This window comes from Hyaena hyaena, unplaced genomic scaffold (assembly GCF_003009895.1).
Source record: "Hyaena hyaena isolate Hyena2069 unplaced genomic scaffold, ASM300989v1 scaffold_1126, whole genome shotgun sequence".
NCBI classification, from domain to species: domain Eukaryota; kingdom Metazoa; phylum Chordata; class Mammalia; order Carnivora; family Hyaenidae; genus Hyaena; species Hyaena hyaena.
This window is the reverse complement of record NW_024081760.1, coordinates 226,068-251,629: the sequence shown is the minus strand read 5'-3', so window position 1 is coordinate 251,629 and position 25,562 is coordinate 226,068. Positions and strand designations below refer to the sequence as shown.

The following is a 25,562-nucleotide window of genomic DNA, read 5'->3' as shown; positions in this document are numbered from 1 at the left end:
TAGGGTCCTCTTACTCTGCCATATTCCCAAGCCTCTGTATCACAGCTGATTTTATATTTCCCTTTCCTACCTCAAGGCTTTGTGGCTTTCAGGTAAAGTAAGTAAGTAAGCAAGCTTTCAGGTAAAGTGGAGAAAACTCAGAAAATTTGGGGAGACAGCTTGCTGGGGTACCTAATGAAATGACTGATGATGGTCTGTTTTTTTTTCAATTTGTGAGAATCAGTGTTTTTTTGTAGCTTATCCTTTTGTATTTACGTTTTTAATACTTCCGTGAGATTTAGCAAGATGTTCTAAGCTGGCGGCGTGGGTAGAGGAATTCTCGAGACTTAGAGGAAGTTTAATTTCATAGCCTATGTATGCAATGGCAGTTAACATTCTAACTCTTGGGCTATTACTTTATGGTTTGTTAGGAATGCATCCTCCATACCCTGTGAATGAAGGGGACGCCATGATCATTTACAGGGGTGCTTTTCCTTTGGGAGATTTTGTTCTAGTTCACCTTAGCTCATTACTGATTCATGAGCTGCTATTTCAGCTAAAGCATGATGGAGGAGCAATATAAGGTGAGAGGCTAACAAAATATGCTACAGACTTTTCCACATCTCTGTCCTTATGGGACTTGCTATTAAAAAATACACTCAATGCCTTTTCTTCTCCTCCATCCATCCCCGTGAGCATTTTTTTCCTATTAAAGTCCTCTTGTAAAAGGACTGCATTCACTGTCCATGTTTCTGTCATTTGCTCTTTACAAGATACTCTGCCTTTATTAAGCAGAGTTCATAATATGTTCTCTCTTTTTCTACTCCCCACTCATTTGGCTTTGCCTTAGGAGACAGGAATCCCCTCCACATTTCTAGCTTAATTGGACTCTTCGACTAGATGGTAGGGCCGTTTAGCTTTGAAGATTCTTTGGCTGCTTAATTAGACCAGTTCGTGATTGTTTTACGGCTACCCTAAGGTATGTTGAAACCATTATTTCTGAAAGTGGACCTGTACTTAGAAGTGATAACCTTACCACTTTAAAAGTAGAGGTGGCTCTTTCAAGAGTAATACATTGAAGCTAATCCCCGTGGAATTCTGAGGTGTTATTTCCCTGGATCATAAAAGCACTGACTTGTTTACTTAAAAATTGTGCTTGGAACCTAGCAGATAAGGGAGTTGTACAAGTAATCCTCGGTAGATATCTTGGTACATATGGTAGATAATAGAGTAGGAATTCTTGGTTTATAGACTCTGCTATTTTGCATGTGTTACCCTGTTTCTGATATGGATTGTCAAGCCCAAACTTATTCTGTATAAGAAAAGCGTTTTTCTGTTCCATCAAACTCTAGATTATTTTGGGACTTTTATTCAATTCCATAGAACCAAATACTGATAAACAAAAACCTTCTATAAAATTGTGCCCAAAAGTAATTTAATTAGTTTGTTTGATAAATTCTCACTGCTAACAGGTTGACTGGGGGGGAGGGGGGAGGGACAAAGGAGGAGGGTTACAATATCAAATCATTGCACACAAAAGCACCATTTTCCAGAATCGCCTTGATTTATTTTCCTAGTCTTTTTTTTCCTCAGAAGGAAAAATAATTTCATTAAGAAAACAAATGTTCCTGCCAAAGTGAAAGAATTTCATTTAATTAATGCATTTCTTTAAAAAAAAAAAAAAAGTCAACATTGAATTAGGGCATGCTTTGCCCCCTCCCTCCATTTTGCTGACTAAAGTTTGTTTTCAAAAAATCCATTGGCAGAAGATATTTTCCTCAGATAGGATGATTATATTTTATTGCTGCTTTGTTTAGTATATATTTTTCTCAATTGGGGAAAAAAGTCTAGGTGAAAAATTTATCTAACAAGAAAAGTAGTTTACATGGTCATAACACGTAAATTGCTGCCAAAAGAAAAAAGTGTAAAAAAAAAAAAAAGATCTTAAATGTAAAATACCACATAACTTCAAAAAACTTACCTCAATTTTCTACCATTTATCATGTACTAGAAGTCAACTTTCTAAATAGGATTACAGTCCTTTATTATGAGCCCCTAGTGGTACTATGGTATACATTTTACAAAATGCTACAAAATTTTTCTTTTTGTTTCTGCCTATTGTGTACTTAAGCTATAGATAATTTTTGAATAAAAAGCCTACATAGGTATAAACGCAATAGTTAACTGATCCTGTTTGCTGATGCCCTTTTCATGTTCCACAGAAGATGGATCTATTAGTCCAGCATCTTCTCCTGCTTCTTGCCTTCCTTTTTCTTCTTCTTAGATTCCGCTGTGATTAAAAAGAGAAAAAAGTATCACAATAGTAAACAGTAGGGGTACTTTTCTTATACAGTTGACCCTTGAACAATGCTAGGGTTAGGGGCACGAAACCCCCATGTAGTTGAAAAGCCGCATAAAACTTTGGACTCCCCAAAACTTACCTGCTGACTGGAAGCCTTACCAATAACATAAACAGTCACTTTGCACCTCTTGTATGTGTTACATATGCTATATTCTATATGTTTCCAATAAAGCAAGCTAGAGAAAAAAATGTTATTGATAGAATGCATTTACAGTTCTCTATTTATTTAAACCAAATTCATCTTTAAATGGATGCTTATTGGTCATGGGGCAACTGTAATTGTCCAGAAAAGATTAGATGGATAGAGAAGGTATGGTGTGTGAGTGTGCCTACTTTTGTCAAGAGAGTGCCTAGGAGTAGCGGCAAGAGTGATCCAGTCTACCTTCATGTAAACACCTGTAAAATCTGTCATTTTAGGGTCCTACTCAGAAAACAGAAACACAGCCGACCTCCCTGGGAGAATTTACCAGGACACTGCTCATTGGAGAGTTACAAAAGCTCTGCTTAGCCCCCTCACTCCCCACATACCCTTTCCATGGGGCTGTTGGTAAGTATTTTGCCTGATAGCTTCCTTTCCTGATTTGGCCTTTGCTTATATATTTTCCAGCTATTCATACTTGAAGAACCACATGGAGGTATCCTAAAGGTGGATGAAACAAATGGAATGTACCAACCTGGGCTAAACCAGGTAAGTGAAACCATGAGGATTTAAATCAAAATAGTACATCCTTTTCCATTCAATCATCTGGCTGTCTCCCTTTTCCTAGGCATAGGAGAATGCAGTATAGAATAGGACATGTCAGCTTTGGCTCCAAAAATGAGAATGGTCAGATCACTAGGCTAGCAAGTGAAAGGATACTGCTTAATGTTTTTAAGACCCTTCCCCTGTTGGGCCCACAGTAGTGGCAGAAACCTAGGGGTTAGGTACAGGCTCTAGAGTCACATTGCTGGACTAGGAGTCTTTGCTCCATCACATAAGTTACTCTGAGGCTCCCTGAAAGTTCATTCGTGTCTCAGATTCCTCACTTGTGAGTGGGCATATGAATCGTACCACTTTACAGGGTCAATATCCAAACTAAATGACTTGTATAAAATCCACTGAGAACAGAAGGTGGCATAATAGCCTGTGCTCAATAAAAGTTGGTCTATTATCACACTAATGAAACCTGTTATGAACAAGAAGTAATTTCTCTGTATAATTCATAATTCATCATCCCCAAGACACATTGAGTGAGCAGGTCATTGAATGTGCTAAACAACAGAGGGATCCTGGGACACCAACTATGGCCACCAGGGACTATTCACTGGATCACGAGGCCTGTGTCCGAGAGGGGCCTAAGGCTTATATTGAGAGGGGACATAATGCCAGTCACATACTGTAAAAATCAGAGCTTGAATCTTTTTTATTCTTATCCTTACTGCTTCTTCTGATAGGTTGTAAAGTCCATTACATAATAGGTAAAGTAGTGTAAGCTACAAGGTAATTATCCTATGCTCTGCTCCCTTTACTCAAGCATGTCAGGAGTGGCTAAAATCCCACTAAACTGCTGCTCACAAGCATCCAACTTAGTTCATGCCTATCCTCGGCTTTCCCCCTAAATTGAAGAGACTTGAAACTTTCACTCTGTTTTTTGCTTGTCATTATAAATATCTTCTTTTGATCTGTGAAAGGTAAGATGACCAGAACTTCCAAGTTCAAAGATACCTATAAAGTCAAAAATGGTTTTCTGTTTAATTTCTGAACAAATAGCATCTTAACATTTAATAATTCCCAGTCGTTGGTTGACATTTTGAACAACAGCTGTCTATTAGAAAGGTATCCTCAGAGAATAATCTAGGGTGTCAGTTGGGATATAGTTCTAGTTTCCCTTTTCTCCACATTCCTTGAGGGTGAATGCCAGCATTTTATATTCATTAATTAACAACTTGCTAAATACCAAGATATCAACCAATTGCCCATTTAATCTGCACAATGCCTATCAAAAAACTTTGTTGACACCATTGGCAAGTCATCTTGGCATTCCTTTGACACACTGCAGACCTCAAGTTGAAGTCTAAGTAGAAAAGTGAGGAGACTACAGTCAAAAATAAGGACAAGGAGAAATTTCTATTTGCATAAGGTCAATTTGGTTTCTCACATAAAAAGTATTCACATTTTGAGGATAAAGAAGAAACGCTGGTTGGTAATATGGTTTCTAAACAAAAGCAATTTTTGGGGTGACTTATGTACATTTTACTGACAAATATTGTTGTCACTTATCTCTGTGGCTTCGAAGGCTTAGGAGCAACCTTTCAGGCTTTACCCACTGAACATCATGGTTTTTATATAGGGTCATGGAATCTAATATCTGGAAAGGACCTAGTCCCACTTTCCTCTGTAGTTGATGAAGAAATAGAAATCAAGGAGTATCAGTCATTCTTCAGGGTCCACAGTGATCCACCTCTAGATCACATGAGGGGTCATTCTCTAACTCTTCACCTTCTCACACAACACGGCACTGCCGCCATGGATCGTCGCATGTGTAGTAAATGCAATTGGTTTTATTTCTGTTCCTCTCTTGACCACCATTCAGTCACCTCCCTTGACTGAAGTCTCTACACTTGTGCTTCTTTCACTTCCTGGAACACATCATTCTTTTTCTCCCCTTGTCTTTGGCCTTCAGACCTATTTTTCATTCCATCAGCTCTGCACTTCCCCTGGCGATTCTGTTCTGTCTCACACATCCTTCAGGGACCAGTTTTGAATCCTACCACTTTATTTCCTCTCACAGAGCACTTACCACTGATACTGTAATTGCCCCTAAGCACAAGCTGTGCGAGGGCAGAATCCCAACTCACAGCTGCTTCTCTAGCCCCATGCCTGATGCATTACAGCTGATTAGCAACTCTTCAGGGAAAGACCTAAATCTCTAGCACAGCAAGAACACATGCCTCACTGGCCCACCATGCCCTCATCTTCCTGACAGTGGTTCCTTGAGTTTTCCTTGCTTATCTTCACCTCAGCCTTTACACACTGCCTTCTTTCTTCCTGTTTTTCTTCTTATCACCTCAACTTTGCTTAGCCAACATCTACTCATCCTCACTTCAAGGAAGCCTTCCCAGAACTCCCAAGCTAAGCAGGTTCCATCTCACTGGGGGTTACATACTTCCATGTGCCTCTCACTGCTCTTCCAAAATTAGAATTGAACTATTAATTTTGTATCTAATTATTCAATATGCATTTTCCCCTTCCTGTGAAGGTAGAGACCAAATCTGTCTCTTACATCTGTGTCTTCAGTGCTTAGCATATAATAAGTGCTCATGAAATACTTGCTGCATAAAAGTGAAGAAATAAACACTTGGATGGGAAACAGTCAATTCATTAGCATATAGGAAAGGACAATCTCTCAAGGAAAGTAAGGAGTGTGAATTCAACCAAAATCTTGCAATATTTCAGTACTTCTTTAAAGATATTTTATGAAGAATAAAATTACAAGCATATATACATGAAATCTGTCCAAATTTCTCTATTTTTTTTCTTGTCTTTAAACTAGAAGACTGATTTAACTCTGTGAGTAAAAGTTATGTCCCATTTTAGTAGCCTATCAGGGTTACTGTGAGAAAAATCTGCTGTGAGAATGAGGGTCATGAATAGGCTTGGGGCAGGGCTATCACAGGTAAAGCAAGTACTCTGTAATAGAGTCACACTGCAGCTACTCTCAAAGGTTTTAAGAGCCAATGTGATCGGTACCCTGATGTCAAACAGTAGGGAACCTTAGTTCACAGTGAAAACAGCCAGGTCAGGGGAAGGAAGCACACACATGCCACACATCAAATAAGACCCCAGGCTACATGTCACTCTCCCCCACCTGGATTGAGGCTGTGAAGCTGAAGTGGATGCAAACAGGAAAGGAGCCATTGTGGAAATGTGAACACAAAGGGCACCTGCCTGAAAAAATCACTTGTCCCCTACTGGGACATCACTGCACTGAAAACTCACAGTGGTGCTCTTGGTGTGTTTTAGTGGTGCTGTTGGTGTGTTTTAACTTTAATTAGCCAGTTTTTGAAGTGATGGAGGATAGTTAACTCATGGTTCTTCCCTGGTAGCTGTATAGGTTGTATTACTTAAAAAGAAACAGGTTGTTTTAAGAGATATTGGACAGTGTTCAGAAAGTCCTAAGGCTTTCTTAAGAAGAAATACTCTAGAAAAGATCCAGACTCCTCTTACTGCTATGACTCTCAGCACCTGGAGTGCCATCTTTATTCTATCTAGAAGCCTCAAAATCTAGTTAAGAAAACCCTTACAATGCATAGCAAGTACTGATAGGAGAGTAAAGAGGCAGTAAGAACACACAGCAATTAATGAGTCATGGTACAATAAATTCTGATAGAAAACAAAATCCTCAAGTAAGGGGTGCCCGGGTGGCTCACTCAGTTGAGCATCCAACTCTCTTTTTCAGCTCAGGTCATGATCCCAGGGTTTTGGGATCGAGCCCCATGTGCTGGGTATGGAGCCTACTTAAGAGTCTCTGTCTCCATCTGCCCCTCTCATCCTTTTGTGCTCTCTAAAAAAAAAAAAAAAATCTTCAAGTAATAAGTGGCATCATAGCCATTTGTTTATTAGGGCAATGAGAAAACAAGTACTGTTAATATCATAGCAAGAGAGATTACTTAGAGAACTGATTCTAATCAGTGTTTGCCATTTATTAACCCTGTGATGTTTGGCAAATCAATCATTTTGCATCTTTTTCCTATAAATTGGGGCTAATGAAACCACATCAGAGGGTTATCTTCTGAGGATACCCTCCCCAAAGGGCCATCATTAATATCATGTGAGATCACAGTCTCTAAGATCCTATTTGACCATTACTGTTCAAAAAACATTCATTTATTAACCTAGCAAATATATACCCTATATCCACTATATCCCTGGCACCATTCTAGATCCTGGGATATAATGGCAAACAAATTCTGCTTTCACAGAGTTTCTCATAGATTTCAAGAGTGCTTCATGTAAGTGTCTTTCAAAACTGTAAAGTACTCTAAAGGTATATCTTTATTTTAAAAGTTATTAGTATGTGGCAGCTATTTTTATGGCTTCAATGCCTACTTCTCTTCCCCCTAGTTTATGACATTGTAGATGCATATGATGTAAAAGAGTATCCGTAGGGAGAATTAATTACTAGGGAAAAAAAGAATGTCTATCAAAGACCTAGCCTGAAGGTAAAAAAAAAAACAAAAAACAAAAAACAAAAAAAAAACTCTCCTGAGTTATTTCATTCTTCTTAAAAACGATTTCTTTTCTTTTTTTTTAAAGTTTAGAGAGGGAGCATGCGAGCTTCATCCCACAACCCTGGGATCATGACCCGAGCCAAAATCAAGGGTGAGACACTCAACTGACTGAGCTACCCAGACACCCAACTGTTAGATAGAAAGTAAAGAAACATACATATGTTAACAGAAATTATCCATAGTTCTACAATACAGAAATAGCACTTTTCACAGTGGGTTCTATTTATGTTTTCTTTCAATGAACATATATAATGTATACTTTTAGTAGGCATATATTGACCGTTGATAAAGTACTTTATACTAAGCCTCCTATTGTTAATTCCCATACCATTGCATGTACTTTGAAATATGACCATGTAGTATTCCTTTATGACATTCCATCCTGTATGTTTTGGGACCTTCCCTTTATTGTTGGTCAGTCAGCTTATTCTCACTTTTTGTTACCATAAATAATGATGCAGTACATATTTTGGAAGACAATTATATTAGAAAGTTTTGCCTTCCTACAGATTTCTACAAGAGGACCTAATGGACCAAAGGTCAGGGCATTTGTAAAGCTCTAGGTACTTACTGACAAATCTCTCTCCTGAAAGAAAGTACTCACTTAAATTCTGGTCAGTGACTTACATCGGACCCCATCATAGCAAACTTGTTCTCAAAAAGCAAATAATCAAACAGCATTCATCACCTCTTTTCCGCCTATTACAACCCTTCTAGGAATAGGATTGGCATGAAGCTAGTACGAGTAAACACTCCCTCTCATTTTCAATATTCAGGAAATCTGAGGGGAAGAGTTGGGAGAATAGGTCTTAGAAGAAAGATATCCATGTAAAGGTTTTCAGTGAACTTCAGGGGAAGAGTTATTCCAAGAGGCAGAAGAGTTGAGGATTCTGGAATAAGCGTATCTCATTTTCTTATCAAAATGCTTTGCTTTGATTCCCTTTTCCTCATGGGCTGCTGAGCATACAGAAAACATAAAAAGGAACTGAGAGATGAAATGGTTGAGCGGAGCCTGGATTTTAACTACAGTGAGTTAAACTCCATTTGCTATTGACTTAAATACAGTGGCTTTGGGTCGTTAAGCCAATGGGAGGAATTGTTGGCTTGAATAGAAAAAAGAGATTTGCACCTTCTAACAGGTAGAATTCATAGATGAGGAAGCTATGGGCAGTCCGAAATGGACGCTGCAGGTTCTGGAGACATGCCAGAGAGACCGTGGAAGCTAACCTTTGGAGACTCGCTCAATAAGTCATGGGAACTGAGTGAGGGGAAGGTTCCTATCCTGGTCAAATGGTACAGTTACAATGTAAATATATCCAAAAGGCTGGATATCATCACCATCCTTTCAATGTTTCATAAACCTACTCAAAGGAACTTGTCTGTGCTTTAAGGATCAGCTGCCCAGCAACCTGAAAATACATAATCCCTCTCAGCAACTAGCTGTTGCTCAGAGCTGATAATAAGGCTTGTTGAATCATGACCGTACAATTCAGTGATCCGCTTAGAATCCAGGTACGAGTTGGCTAGGCCTCCCCACATTTCAGTTTAAATTGGGGCATCATATATTATGTTCCACAATATGGGAAAAAGTTTCTAAAGTATCACCTTGAAAAAAAGGGGTTTCCTAATAAATCATTCTCCGATCTGTTTAGTCCAAAGTCTGTACAATAATTTTCTTATTTCTGCTTTGATTTTTTAATACTACATGCTTTTATTTCCTATTTTATTGACTCAGTGGATTTACTTCTAGGACTGTGAATGGAATACACACATACAAACAACTGCTCGTCGAAGCTGCCCACAGGCTGACCCCTGTTCTTTTACCTCACTGTCCCCATTCTTTTTCACTCATCAGTTGTGTTTCATAACAATACCTACCACTCCGTCTCATCTGCCCTCCTACACATGTGCTTTCTGCTATCACGTAGATGTGTCAGTATGTGATCTGTAAAAGACAGTGTGGCGTCTGTCTACACACCAGCTAAACATGTCTGGACCCTACGAGGAACCTCTGTCTTGCCCCCACTTACTCTGAGAGGAGACTCAGCATTTAACTGCATCTCCTCAAAATAGAAAGTTCAACTATGAAAACACTGGTGAGTAATGTAGATTTAACTGAATGTTTCATGGAGGAGATGAGGAAATTATTTCATCAACTGCACAGAGAAGCTTCATAAAAGTCACTAAATGGGTCGATTACTTTTCAAAGCAACTCACCCAGTATGCGTAGAATACACCCCTCTCCCTTCACCCAAGACTCCTCTCTACAGCCTTTTCAGCTGCTTTTCCATCCTATCTATCCATTCTGCTCTCCTGAAAGGAAGCAACTGAGATACCCATGGACTTCCCAACCCATCAAGATTTAGGATGCACTTTGTTTAGTAGAGTCATGAGTGTGTTGGGGTCACTCTGTGATCTGACCTATATGTATGTGATACCAGGTAGAAAATCCTCAAGGGAAAACCCTTTTTTAGTTCAACATGTCTATATCACCCTCATGTATTAGCTACACCTATTCATTTGTTTGGAAGTTTAACAACAGCTGATTATTTGTGGGGATTCTCCCTCTGAGTCACAGGAGAAAAGAGCAATGAGCAAGCGGATCAGAGGTGCTTCACCTTAAGGCCTTTAATCAGGGTGTTCTCACTTGTGTACAGTTACAGAAAAAAAACCAAAAGCTGTGAGTATGTGTGTGAATTTGCTATTCGGCCACTAAATCTCGTCCTTTTCACCTTTGGCAAAAAAATATTTTTAAGTATTTGGCACAAGAACAGACACTCAGATCAAGACACACTATGGAACAGAATAGAGAACCTAGAAAAGGGCCCACAAATGTATGGCCAACTCACCTTTGACAAAGCAGGAAAGACTATTCAACCGAATCAAGACAGTCTCTTTAGGAAGGTGCTGGGAAAACTGGACAGCAACATGCAGAAAAATGAACTGAGACCACTTTCTTACACCATACCCAAAAATAAACTCAAAATGGATGAAAGACCTAAATGTAAGTCAGGAAGCCATCAAAATCCTTGAGGAGAAAGCAGGCAAGAACCTCTTTGGCCTTGACCACAGCAACTTCTTACTCAACACATCTCCGGAGGCAAGAGAAACAAAAGCAAATGTGAACTATTGGGACCTCATCAAAACTAAAAGGCAATCGATGGAATGGGAGAAGATATTTGGAAATGACATATCAGATAAAGGGCCAGTATCCAAAATCCATAAAGAACTTACCAAACTCAATACCCAAAAAAACAAATAATCCAGTAAAGAAATGAGCTAAAGCCATGAACAGCCACCTCTCCAAAGAACATATTCAGATGGCCAATAAACACATGAAATGATGCTCAGTGTCACTCATCAGGGAAATACAAACCAAACCCATAATGAGATACCACCTCACACCTGTCAAAATGACTAACATTACCAACTCAAGCAACAACAGATGTTGGCAAGGATGTGGAGAAAGAGGATCTCTTTTGCACTGGTGGTGGGAATGCAAACTAGTGCATCCACTCTCGAAAACAGTATGTAAGTTCCTCAAAATATTAAAAATGGAATTACCCTATGACCCAGCAATTGCATGACTAGGTATTTATCCAAGGGATACAGGTGGGTGCTGCTTCAAAGGGGTACATGCACCCCAATGTTTATAGCAGCACTATCGACAATAGCCAAAATATGGAAAAGAGTCCAAATGTCATCGATGAATGAGTGGCTAAAGAAGGTGTGCATATACATACATATATGTATGTATGTATATACACACACATTGTATGTATACACAATGGATTATCAGTTGACAATCAAAAAGAATTAACTCTTACCATTTGCAACTATGTGGATGGAACTAGAGGATATTATGCTAAGTGAAATTAGAGAAAGACAAATACATGACTTCACTCACATGAGGACTTTAAGGTACAAAACAGATGAACATAAGGGGAGGGTAGCAAAAATAAAAAATAAAAACAGGGAGAGAGACAAAAACATTAGAGAGTCTTAAATATGGAGAATAGAGGGTTACTGGAGAGGTTGTGGGGCGGGCTAAATGGGGAAAGGGCATTAAGGAAATAACTCCTGAAATCATTGTTGCACTATATGCTAACTTGGATGTAAATTAAAAACCATAAATAGAATAAAAAATGTTTTCAAGTATTGAATACAATTGAAGAGAGGCACATAAAACTAATGCAAGGGAAAATGCAAAGACTATAAATTTGGTAGAGGGAGCTTTGAGAATGTGTGTTTGCACATGCAAGAGCATGCATTTCTGATGCTTATGTTAGAGAGACTGTGTGTGTGTGCTCATGCGGTTGGGGTCACAGTCACCATATGTTGTCTATACCTGGTGGTACAGGTGGTCCTACTTCATTGTCCCGTCTTCCAGAGTTACTCTGAAGAACTCTACGGAGTTAGGTATATGCATGCACGTGTGCAGGCACACACGCAAAACCATAGGTGGGGAAACTGTTTGGTTTTCTATGTCCAGCAAAAGCAATCTGCTCCTTCCACAATTTGTACACCATTCTGAAGACCTTACTCTTCTTCACAGTGACCTCCCTAACACAGATTCACTGACTTCTGCCCCAAATCAGGAAGGAAGAACATTTACTCTTGACATGATAGGTAAATGTTCAAAAGCTTGTTTCTGCAATAATGAGGGCACAGATAGAAAATTTATCATATTAAAGAGTCTTATAAATTACATCAGTAGCCTAAGCCAGAAATGAACTATGTTATTATAACCAATAATAAGTAGTTCCCACTTAGCACACCATTATTTTCTGATGTTTAACATATTACTGGTGCTACTGGAAGATCAAATTTTGATTTATGTCAAAGGGAGAAGGCTTAAAGTCTAAAACATTTAAAAATCAGTAGGTACATCTCTGTAAGTCATTTCTTTTTTTGTTTAATTTTTTTAAATGTTTTATTTATTTCTAGGAGAGAGAGAGAGACAGCGTGAGCAGGGGAGGGTCAGAGAGAGAGGGAGTGACAGACTCTGAAACAGGCTCCAGGCTCTGAGCTGGCAGTCAGCACAGAGCCCGACGCGGGGCTCGAACCCACGAACCGCGAGATCATTACCTAAGCGAAAGTCGGACGCTTAACCAACTAAGCCACCCAGGAGCCCCACCATAAGTCATTTCTAATTTGCTTCCCCACGGTTTTTTCTTTTAGGTTCCAGCTGATTCTATAGATCAGTTGTTAGGGGCTGAATCATGTCCCCCTCAAAATTTCATATTCAATTCCTGGCCTGCATACCTTAGAATGTGAACATATTTGGAGAGACCCTCTTTATAGAGGTAATCAAGTTAAAATGAGGTCAGTAGGGTGGGCCCTAATCCCATACGACTGGGGTCCTCCGGAGAAGAGGGCATCTGAACAGACACACCCAGAGCAAAGACTACAAGACACGGGGACAAGACCACCATTTAGGAGTCAAAGAGGCCTGAACAGATTCTTCCCCCACAACCTTTGGAAGGAATCAACCCCACAGACACCTTGATCTCAGACTTCTGGCCTGCAGAACGGTGAGAAGATAAATTTCCGTTGTAGAAGCCACACCGGCTGAGAGGTTACGTGCTTGCCAGCTAACGCATTCATCAGTGAATCCGGTGGCTTGCTTTCTTTTTGTATGGCTTTCAGAGTGTCCTCATTAGTCACATAGGTCAAAATGCATGTGAGTTTTTTGTGTCTTAAATGGGCCCTCCAGAATTTTAAATATATATCATTTAAGTATGTGACTTTGGTAGTAAGAAATACTGGATTTTATGCCCATCATTAGTTTTGCACATGCTGCAGTTACCAGTTCACCCCTCTCCACACTGTCTTCTCGATTTCTCCACCACTCGATTCCTCTCGCCCCATGTACCCAGTGCTGTCTCCAGCAGCAGCAAAGGTCAGGCCTGAAGAAGTGCTCCCACACTTCTCTCTCTTGAGAAAGAAGCCTACACAGCAGCTTAACTTAACTGCTTTTGTGTGTTTGGGCGAAGATCTGAAAACAAGCTTTTCTGTTAATGATGATAATAATCGAAAGCCTTGTAAAAGCCACTGAATATGGGAACCCCCAGTCAACAGCTCTGGGTCTTGTCCTTCATGTGCCCAAGAAGTGGGACACCAGGAACATTTTTACCTGCTTTTTGCTCTTTGCACATCTGATGCGCTCTTCTACAAAACTGTTGATCCCTCTGGAAAAAGTCTTTCCTTGTCCCTCCTCTTGTGCTGAGCAACAGCCAGCTAGCCCTGATTTCCCTGAGGGTTCCCAAAGGCCCTGCATCCCTGCCAAGCTGGCTGGAGGCACTGGGAGTGGGGGAAGTGTCCTCACTGGTCACCAGACAGCAGTGCCTCAGATCCTTCCTTATGACATGCCGGAGTCACAATGACTCACAGCAGCCAGGAGGCAATCCTGAATCCGCTGGCCAATAGGCCAGATTACACTGCTCTGTTGAACTCTAGAGGAAGGGAGCCCCTGAGAAGGACCCCAGCCTCTGAAATGGAGCAGTAAGCCCATTATTTGCTTAAGTGCACTTTTTACACACAGACAGACTGGAGCCAAAAATTACCGGACATGACTCAATCATAAATGACCCCAAATCTGCTTCTGGTAATGTTTTCGGGTTACCATAGAAACACAATGCAAAATTATTAATTTCTTTCTGAATATCCAAAGAGATGCCATAGGGAGCACTCATTTTGGGAAGCTCTAGTATGACAGAATTCTGGAAAAGGACTGTCCTGAGTTCAAGTTCAAACCTGACCCCTCACAGGCTGGGGGGCCTTCTGTGAACTGCAACCTTAGTGTCCTATTTGTAAAATATGAACAGAACTCACTCCTTGGGGCTGCTGTGGGGATTGAGACATTGTATACCAAGAGCTTAGTACAGTGCCAGTCACATTATAAATGCCCAATAAAAAGGAACTAGTTTTAAGTTGCTCAAAAATGCTGATGGACAAGAGCTACACCTTAAAACACAAAGCAGAAATTCTCAGTCCAGTAGTTAGAAGGGAGAAATGTCAAAGCTTCAGGGATGTTAAAAAAGATGGTCCCTCAACCCAGTAACTAATTCATGTGACACTGTTCTATTATTCAGCCTTCCTTAATACGAATCCTTATATAGCTGTTGTGTGTGTGCACAGCTAATGAGCCTCTATGCATGGACTTCACCAAGAGAGATGAAACCAGACACACAGTGTGAAGTAAACCCTACAAATATTTATAGTTCCTAGTCCTCACATCTGTCCCAGCCATAAAGACTAAAATGTCTTTCTTAAGGAAGGGAGTAAAACACCCAACTGACTCTTCTTCCATGTGTGTGAACTGTGCCTTGATAGTGATTTCTCTACAGTTGGAGACAGTGAATAAATGGCGTGAGCCAGACCAGGACAATGCATCAATCATTCATTCATTCATTCAGATGGTCACTATTCATTGAATTCCTCTCATCGACTAGGAACAATGAGATGCAGCACCTTAAAAGGTGAATGAGACATGGCTCCTGCCCTCAAGAGGTTCAGAGTTGAGAGAGACAAAAACACACTCACTCCAGAGCAAGGGTGTCTCATGGGAGGAGCCAGTCCTGAGGACAGACCAACAACCTAATGCTTGGGAAGGAAAGTCTAGCAAATGTAAACACTGCTCTCTTTTCTAGTCCTTGAATAAAGTGAGCTCTTTTTGGCCTTAGGGACTTTGACCTTGCCCTTGTTTTATCTAGAAACTAGCATGGCTAGCTTCTGCTCTATATTCAAGACCAAGTTCAAAAACTTACCTCTCCAGGAAGCTTTTGCTGGTTTCTCGGTCTTACTTAGTCCCCCCTCCCCCGGCCAGGCCCCAGCCACTCTAACACTTGGCTCTTTAGTTTTTAAGATCATTTATCCCAATATGTAGTCATTATTTTAGCTTGTAATTGTTTGTCACTATTGTCTGCCCTCCACCCCCACCAGAACATAAAAATAAGAGAGGAGGAAGCTTAGTATCACTAGCACCTGACATAGGGCCTGTTCCATTGCAAGCTCTTCATAGATTTTATAAATAAACGAATAAATAGGAAATAGTGCCAGAGGCCCATATGCTTCTCTCATAGCATCTGTCACTCTCACAGTACCTTGGGATTTATCTTTCTGCTTTTCCCACCGCACTATGGGTCCACACAGGTCAGTAGCTTACCCCTGGTGCTAACTCTAATACACAGTACCCACATAATCAGTATCTGTCCAATGAACAAGCTGGATTTGACAGAATGAAACATTTGAAGCACAGAAGGGGGAGAAGTTCCAGGTTTCTCGAACCACAGGCGCGGAGAAGTGGATATGTAAGAATGCACAGCCCGCTCAGCCATCATTCTCCCGGGGGTGGGGTGACTGGAGCAGGGATTAGGCAACAGGGAAGTCAGATGATGCCTGCGCAAGGTGTCCTCTCAAAGGGCCAGGATCTGTTTCTGTTGCTGATGGAAAGCTATGAGAAAAGAGGGAATTCAGGACTGGGTCTGAAATTCGTTCGTTCTTAGATAAGGGACCAAGATACTTGTAAGGAGAAGATGCAGGAGGAGCTGTTGTGCATAATCCTGGAGGTCTAGAGGCAGGACTGCCCTCATTTTAAGTCTGGCCCCTCTGCTTAGATGCTCGTGCTAAGCGTCTAACATCTCTGCACTCAGTTTCCTCATATATAAAATGAGGAATGATGATGGTAACCATTTCACAGAGTTTCTGTAATTATTCAATGTCACGGGTATGTGCAACGTACTAAAATATATTCAAAACATATCAGTCTCTCCAAAAACAATAATTATAATTACTACTGATGTTATCATGATAGTTCTTTTGCCTAAAAAGGTACAGAGGGAAACACCCACTTCAAGAATTTCATTTGGAAGGAAATAGTCTTAAAAGTACTGCACAGTTATTAAGCATTTTTACATATTCCTCCCATTAACTAAAGTATTCATTGTAGACTCTCATTTACAGAAGACAAAACTCTTCTTCTAGTAAGAAAGGGGCAGAATTAGACTTTCTCCCTTCAATGGCAGTATCATGAGATAATACAGGAAATATTATGCAGATGTTGGGAAGTAAAATACAGATGCTGAAGACCCTTCCACAGCAGAATAAAGAAGAAATCAAACCTTAAGACCTAACTGCACAAGAGTGTTTCCTTCTGATCCAGAAGAACAAAATCCCTGCAAAGTTCCCCAGGCTTCCTTTCTGGTCAAATGCAAAGGCAGCAACCACGAGCCCTGTCGGGGTCCCAGGCTCCCCTTCACCTCTCTCCACACAGCAGAGAGGCTCTCGGCCGAGCCAAACTCGCCCACAGAGTGTGGGCATGCTCATTGCTACGGGATGTCAGAGCCCAGAATCCAGAAAGAACTGTTGGGAGCTTCTTTCATCTTTAAAAGAAGTAACAGAAAAATCTATTTAGCGGGGGGCGGGGGAGGGGGGAGTGAGAACGCTGGGAATATCCCTTTACTGAGCCCCTTTCTCCTTGAATAATCGTCTGCCAAGTGCTATGCCCTGCACACAGCGGAGTCTCGCACTTAAACAGTTGCCGTTCTTTTGATCTTTAAAGATGAATTGTCAAACCTAAGAGAGGGCTAGGCAACTGTCCAAAAAAAGAGGAGCAAGATGGCAAAACTTTTAGAAATAGCTGGGAAGAAGTAAAGCGAATAGGGGTTCTCATGAGCAGGGAAATTTAACAAAGATCTGGTAACAGCGGAGCATGAACTAGTGGACAGAGCAGCAGGAGGGACTGACATTGCTCCCTGACCAACCTGGAGCACAGACGCCCACTGCTCTGCTCCCACCTCTGCCTGTCCCACAATACCCTTCTTCCAGGCAAACTTGGAGGCTGACACAAATGCCTTGCTGGCCTGTCAGTATCAGAAAAAAAAGGTTCACAAAACCCTCATTTTTTTTTTTTTTTTTTTTGAGAGACAGAGAATCCCAAGCACGGCTTGGATCCCGACATTGGGCTCGATCCCACAAACCACGAGATCATGACCAAAATCAACAGTCGAATGCTTAACCAGCTAAGCCACCCAGGTACCCCACAGTATCCCTTATTCATGTATCTTGCTTACATAGTAACAACTAATAATTTCCATTTCAGCAGTTAAGTCCAGATTCCAGAATGTTCTAAGATAATCACCAGGCCACATCAGCTGCAGTCCCTAGGAAAATCTCAGCTTGTATGAAAGCCTTCTGTGCAAGCCCCTGCTCAGCCTCAGCTTAGACTCTGCACTCCAGAAGGTTACTCCCTGGGCTGCACCTGCTCACACAGACGGGTATGACTGTAGGGCCATAGCTCTCTCACAGGCGGCCATCTTCTAATTCTATAGTAAGCCTACCCTCCAAGGGGACTACTGAGAAACACTATGGCTTTGAGACTGGTTATTTTCCCTCTGAAGGGTTCTGCGCTCTGATCACATATGCAGCGCTGTCAGCACAGACTGGCCATGGGTCCTACTTTTCTTTACTTGTCCACAGCTCAGTCATCCCCACAGATTTTTTTCAAACTGAAAAGAGTGTAATGACGCGACAAAAAAACCAACTGGTGGTCCCAACAAGGAGAGACCCAACTCTCTCTACAGTGGGGTAACCATACCAATAGCAGATAGTCTTGGCAACTTCTTCTCCAAGGAATGTCATCAAAAGGAGTAAGGGTTAGGTCCGGTCGTGTACTTCAACACATTCCAACCTTCCTGCACATTCCCTGGCTGACTGCTCACCAAATACCAACTCAAGTCATCTTCAGCTGCTCTTCTCACAGTTATAGGCAGAGTTTTCAAAATTAAAGACATATTTCCCAGAGTCCCTTGCAGAAGGATTTTATATGTGACCTAGCTTCATCAAGCAGGCACAGTTTGGGTCTTAGAGGTTGAGGTCAGCAACCAGAAAAAAGGGCCAAATTTGGGGAGACTGGGTATTTTGGCAAGAAAGGAGGCAGAAGTACCTAATTTCGAGGGCACAGGTATGGTGGCGTTTCCAGTGTTCAATTCTTAGCATATGTGCATAGCTGCGGGTAATTTTAGCAGCAGGGTTTCTGCTACATCAGTCACGTTTGGCATGATTAGACCTTTCTCTTAGATCTGTTGCCTTCTGCTGCAATATTACTAGATCTAACTCAAGTCCTCTGGCCCTTCTGGAGATTCTGTGAGCTACAGAATACCCTTGAATAACCCCCTTTCTGCTTAATTAGCTAGAGTAGAGATCTTGCTGCAGCTAAAAACCCTGACAGATACAGGGTTTCTTAAGTTAGTAACTGTAATTAATACTCTCAACCTTTTTTCCCAAGAAATTAAAATCTCAGGTGCCCAACACAGTTGCTCACCAATGTCCCCCGTGGTAGCAATTCAGAAAATTCCAGTTTTAATCTTTCAATCAGTGACCTCCCCAGAGCAATTCTGTCCCCATCCCCAAGAAAGCTATATTCTAGTCTTGTACCTTTCAATTCTTATGTCTACCTAAGAATATCAATATTCTCTCTCCTTCTGGGTATAAAATACAGAAGTGGATGACTAAAACCTCTCCTCAGATTAAGTGGCATTCCAACACAAGAGAATCTTTAGGTATGAGTTTCCAACTTGATATCTAGTATCATTGAAATTGTACCAAGGCTAGAGTGTGGAGTTTGTATGATGTTGACATGGCAAAAAGATGAACCACTTCTCTCCAACAGACAGGAGTGTGGTGAATTTTAAGGCAATTTTTAACCAAAGCAAGTGGGATAGTAAGTAATTTCCTAGAGTTCAGGTACCACTTCTCAATGTTAAGGGCCCTCTCTCCCCACCAAGTCTTCTACATTTTTGGCCTTATTAGGAATCAAGTCACAACAATACTCTCCAGTCTTTCCTCGATTTAATGCTTGGTAGTCACAGCCTTACCAGTATCTTTATGTTCCACTCTGAAATTTAAAGAGCATATTTGCCACACTGAAAGTCATGTGGTTTGCATATTAAGCCACTACCATTTTCCAAAACAAAAGAGGACAGAAATCAAACCAAAGTGTTTTATAAAACAGATTTTTTTTAAAAAAAGCAGACAGGGGCCCCTGGGTGGCTCAGTCGGTTAAGCGTCCGACTTTGGTTCAGGTCATGATCTCATGGTTCGTGGGTTCAAGCCCCGCATTGGGCTTTGTGGTGACAGCTCAGAGCCCAGAGTACCTCCCCCGCTTGCACTCTGTCCCTCAAAAAATAAATAAATGTTAAAAAATAAATTTAAAAAAAAGCAGATAAAAGACCAGAACCCGATGATGTGTTTGATGAGGATAATGTTGGGGGTGGAAAAGGGTACTTTCTGGCTACGAGCTCAGTGACTGGGTTAAAAAGGAAGAAAATGGCATTAGAAAAGAAGGAAACCTGAAGCTGATTCTATTCCTTAACAACAGGATGGATTTAGAAGAATCACTGGTGTTCTCTGTCCTCACTTATTCTGTCAGGGTTACATCAGATGACAGACAAGATGATGATTCTAGACATCGGGATTTATCTGACATGGTCAAAGTTTCATGAATTTCTAATACCCAGGGGAAGCATGGTTCACTTGAAAAGGCAATGGGCCTTTGGTGTCAGTCTGACTTTCAATTTGAATCACCACTTACAAGCTGTGAAACATTAGGCAAGTGGCTTAACCTCTCTGAGCATGTGCTTTCTCAGATCTAAAGTAGGATAAATACAATGCACTGCACAGAATTGCTTTGAAGCTGAAATGAGAAATGCCTATCACAGCACCTGACTCAAAATTAGTGGGTCCTCTATCTCCCTCTTTCCTGTTCATGTCCTGAGTTAAAATAGCAGGCAGCTTGATGAGTTATTCTTTCCTCAAGAAAGAAAATAATTCATAATTGTATAATTTTATGAAAATATTACTTAAATAACTTAAAGACTGTAGCTGCCTACTCCTGTTCTAGGCAAAAGGGATACAGTAGAGAACAAAGCAGGTCAGGTCCCTGTCCTCCTGAAAGTTATACTTTGGTAGATGTGTGCCAGAACAGTTTAAGAAATAATGTTCTAGAGAGCACAGACAGTAACTTCTCTGACATCGGCTGTAATATTTTTCTAGATATGTCTCTTGAGGCAAGGAAAACAAAAGCAAAAATAAACTACTGGGACTACATCAAAATGAAAAGCTTCTGCAGAGCAAAGGAAATAGTCAACAAAACTAAAAGACAACCCACTGAATGGCAGAAGATATTTGTAAATGACATATCCAATAAAGGGTTAGTATCCAAAATATATAAGAACTTACACACCTCAACACCCAAAAAACAAATAATCCAATTAAAAATGGGCAGAATACATGAACAGACACGCCTCCAAAGAAGACATACAAATGGCCAACAGACACTTGAAAAGATGCTCAACATCACTCATCTTTGGTGAAATGCAAATCCAAACCACAATGAGTCATCATCATCTCACACCTGTCAGAATGGCTAAAATCAACAACACAAGAAAGAACAAGTGTTGGTGATGACGTGGGGAACAAGGAACACTTTGGCACTGTTGGTGGGAATGCAAACTGATGCAGCCACTGTGGAAAACAGTATGGAGATGCCTCAAAAAATTAAAAACACAATTACCCTATGATCCAGTAATCACATTACTGGGTATTTACCCAGAGCACAAGAACACTAATTTAAAGGGATACGTTTATTGCTGCATCTATGTTTATTGCAGTATTATTGACAATAGCCACGATATGAAAGCAGCCCAAATGTCCATCAGCAAAGGAATGGATAAACAAGAGGTGGTAAATACATACATTGGAGTATTATTCAGCCATAAAAAGAATGGAATCTTCCCATTTGGAAGATGGAGCTAGAGACTATTATGCTAAGCAAAGTCAGTCAGAGAGAGACAAATGCCATATGATTTCATTCATGTGGAATTTAAGGAAGAAAACAAACAAACAGAAGAGACAAACCAAAAACCACTCTTAACTGTAGGGAACTGGTGGTTACCAGAGAGGAAGGTGGGGGAGTGGGTGGGGAACATGACATAGGTGATGAGAATTAAGGAGCGCGCTTACTGTGACAAGCATTGGGTAATGTATAGAAGTGTTGAATCACTATACTGTACACCTGAAACAGAACATGGTAACAGAACTGGAATTAAAATTATAAGAAGAAGAAATCATGTTCTAGAAAGTGCATTCTTCCATTTGGGAGTCACATCAGTGACTTTGCACAGCAGTGTTGGGCTTTACATAGTACTGTGAAATATAGAACGTACTCAGGCTAATCCCATTTTCAATGAATTATATACCTTAATTTCTGTATTGTAAACAAATTAAATAATGTTTACCCACTTGAAATATTTTTTACCACCATTTTTCAAGGTGGAAGCCTGAGCCAAACTTTTAACCTTCATTACATATTACTAGATGAGAAAAACTGTAAAACTTGAAAAGCCAACTATCCACCAGTCAAAAGAAGTCCTCTCCCAGCTTATTACCAAATATTCCCAAGCATCTTTCTGAATCATGGCCCCACTCTGTCCTATTTATTCCAAACTTTTCAACATTTTCCGTATCAACCCAGCCCCTCACCACCACCCACCACCTAATCCCTCTCTCATTTTTTTCTTCCCTATTCATTAAACTGTAGTTTCTCTCACCCATAGGAAAGAACAAGAATAGATTGGGTACATGTGTGTACATGCGTGAGTGGGTGTTGTCTCTATGAATTTCATACTGGTAAATATATTTCTGGGTTGGCGCTTAAAATGAAATCTTTTAGAGAGCATTTTAATTTTAGGGGGTGCCTGGGTGGCTCAGTCGGTTAAGCATCTTAAGCATCCGACTTTGGCTCAGGTCATGATCTCACGGTTCGTGGGTTCAAGCCCCGCGTGGGGCTCTGTGCTGACAGCAACCCAGAGCCTAGAGCCTGCTTCGGATTCTGTGTCTCCCTCTCTCTCTGACCCTCCCCTGCTCACGCTGTCTCTCTCTCTCAGAAATAAATATTTAAAAAAAAAAAAAAAAGAGCATTTTAATTTTAAAAGCTACTGATGCTGATCTAGTTGGTCTGGTTTATGCCTGGGCACTGGGATTTGTATACGTTCTCATAAAAAATTCTAATGCTCAGCCCAGATTGAGAACCACTGTGGTACAGCATGGAGACTTCTTTAATTCCTTTTCCTTCCCACTCTCTATTTATGCTGAATATTTTGGTTCTCTGGCTTCTTTTTTTTTAATGCTTACTTATTTTTGAAAGAGAGACAGAGAGGGCGAACAGAGGAGGATCAGAGAGAGAGAGAGAGACAGAGACAGAGACAGAGACTGAACAGGCACAGAGCCTGACACAGGGCTCGAACTCATGAACTGTGAGATCATGAACTGAAGTTGGATGCTTGATTGACTGAGCCACCCAGATGCCCCTCTCTGACTGCCTTAAAAATACATTAATTTGAAGACTATATCTCTGAGTTCTCCCAGTTTTGGAAATGCCTCACTGGATAGGTATGGCCACTACTTTTCATTAGATCCATGTATTTGTCTCCAGGCAGGTAACACTTGTAAAGCTGACGCCCACACTCGTACACTGACCCCAGCCCCGCATCATGCCTTCCACTGTAACCAGATTTCCGTGATCTGGAAAGGGCGTCCTCAATCCTAGATTCTGGCCACCCTGCAGTTGCGGAGAACCATGCCCATGGACAACGCAATCGGAGACCAAAAAGCTAGCTAGGCCTGTAAAATGAGCCCTTTCTGACTATCAGCAGATAGTCAAATAGTCAATCCTGATTTCCAGAGTTATTTTTCCCCCTGATTTTCATTTATTATGGCTTCCATGTTCAGTTGTCTGAGTTTCTCCTAATATTTAATCTGGCCAGTATGAATCTCCAAGTCCATTTAGAGCTCAAATATGGGCAGAGGCCAAGGAGACATGTTAGAGTTCCCTGAGACATGCTGTGTTTATTTGTGACGGGTGCCATGCCCCATACCGCAGAGTGGGTGGCTTCGACAAGAGAAATTTATTTTCTCAGAGTTCCAGACGTTAGAAGGCTGAGATCAACTGTCAGCAGTGTTGATTTATTCTGAGATAGATCTCCTTGGCTCGTAGATGGCCATCTTTTCCCTACATCTTCTTATGGTTTTCCTTCTGACATGTCTGTGTCCTAACCTCCTTTCTCTATATACCAGACTGGATTGGGGCCCACTCCTACAACTCCATTTAACTCTACCGCTTTAAAGGCCTTGTCTCCAAACAGAGTCACATTCTGAGGTACTGAGGGTTAGAACTTGAACATTTGAACTGGAGTGGGAGGGGCACAGTTCAGCCCTAACACCGTGAAATAAGAGTTTAATACCTCCTTGTCTTCCCTCAGCTGGAATTCTATTTGTAACCACGGCCATGATATTTGTTTTCACTCACTTTCTCAGGTGTGAGAGCAGAGTGTAACTTTCTGGGAATGAACAAGAAGACAGCTCTACATAATTTAAAAACTCCATGATAAATCTAGTTGGTAAAACTCTAAATAAAAAAAATATATAAAGGCTCTGAAAGAAGGATAAAGAAATATAGGCCCTATCAATTTATGCAGTGGAGAAAGGAAAAATGTACCACAAAGTAGCTGACTTCATGAAGACTATTGTGTTGCATAATGTAAGAGAGATCGGATTTAAAATTTTCTGCCTCATGATCTTCATAAATGTGTTCATACTTGTCAGGAGGCAGCCCCAGTTAAGGGCTTGGAATATACATTCACCATATGACAACTGTCTGAATTGGCCTATTCTGCTATGTTGTTTATTTGTGCCGGGAGCCTGTTCCAAACCCAGCCCCCACTCCCCTTCTGTGCAAAAGACTCCAATTTGAACTCAACTGCCTGCTGAAAAGCACTGGCGTGATGCTCAGTATACAGGGTGTTTTCAAGCCCTTTATTAAGGTAATTCACCTAAGATCCCCCTGTAGAAAATTCGAGTTTCCCTCTCTAAGGATCCTGCCCCAGTCTATCAGTGTGTGCATACGGCGACTTTGGCATAATCACAGGGACCTACCTTGAGGTTTGGGCTTAGTCAGTTTGCCACAGGGCTTGGAGATGGTGACTGTCTTCTGGCAGTCGGCATTGTGGAGGGCCCGCTTCAGACTCCCAGTTCTGGTCTTCAAGGCGGTATTCAGGTCACATTCTCCCCAGGCCTGGAACTGGTATTTGCACTCCGCTAAAGGCAGGGTAGGACCACAAAGACATCATTGAGCTCCTCGAGGAGTGCCATGGAAATAGGCACACTTTTGGTTTTAACTTTCTGTAGTCGGATGACTGTAGATTCACATGCAGTTGAAAGTAGTAGTAATACAAAGATCCCTATATCCTTGACCCCGTTTCCCTCAATTGTGATGATCTTGCATGACCAGAGCCCACTAGCACAACCAGGAAACGAACAGGGAACATTCCACAGAAGTTATTCAGGTGCTACCAACTCCACGCACACACACTTTTTTGTGTATATGCATGTGTGCACGCATTTAGTTGCATGCGACTTGGCCGCGTATACAGATATGAGTGAATACCAATACCGTTGACATGCAAAAGAGCTCCAACACACGAGTCCTTCAGGTGAATCCTTTCATAGCCTGAGCCTAGGCACCCTCCTCCCTTCTCAACTCCTTAACTCCTGGCAATCACTCATCTATTCTCCATCTCTATAATTTTGTCACGTTAAGAATGTTATGCAGGGGCGCCTGGGTGGCTCAGTTGGTTGAGCATCCGACTCTTGATTTCAGCTCAGGTCATGATCCCAGGGTTGTAGGATCAAGCCCAGTGTCAAGCTGTGCACTGAGCAGGGAGCCCGCTTAAGATTTGCTCTCCGTCCTCCCTCCTGCCCTGCTATCACTCTAAATAAATAAACAAATAAATAAACTAACGAGTGTTATGTAAATAGAATCGCCCAGTATATAACCTTTTGAGATTGGCTTTCTTCACTCGGCATAATTTCCTGGAGGTCCATCCAAATTGTG

General features: G+C 41.1%; 1 protein-coding gene across 1 annotated transcript in view; it reads right to left on the bottom strand.

The window, feature by feature from the left end:
• Positions 1 to 1,392: 1,392 nt before the first annotated feature.
• The window catches only part of PTN (pleiotrophin), a 104,938-nt gene continuing 80,768 nt past the window's right edge, over positions 1,393 to 25,562 (bottom strand). Inside the window, exons 4-5 of the mRNA XM_039222425.1 lie at positions 24,605 to 24,766; positions 1,393 to 2,269 (exon numbers count right to left, since the gene is read on the bottom strand). Coding sequence (XP_039078356.1) covers positions 2,214 to 2,269; positions 24,605 to 24,766 — 218 coding nt within the window. The 3' untranslated portion in view covers positions 1,393 to 2,213. The remainder of the gene's footprint in view (positions 2,270 to 24,604; positions 24,767 to 25,562) is intronic.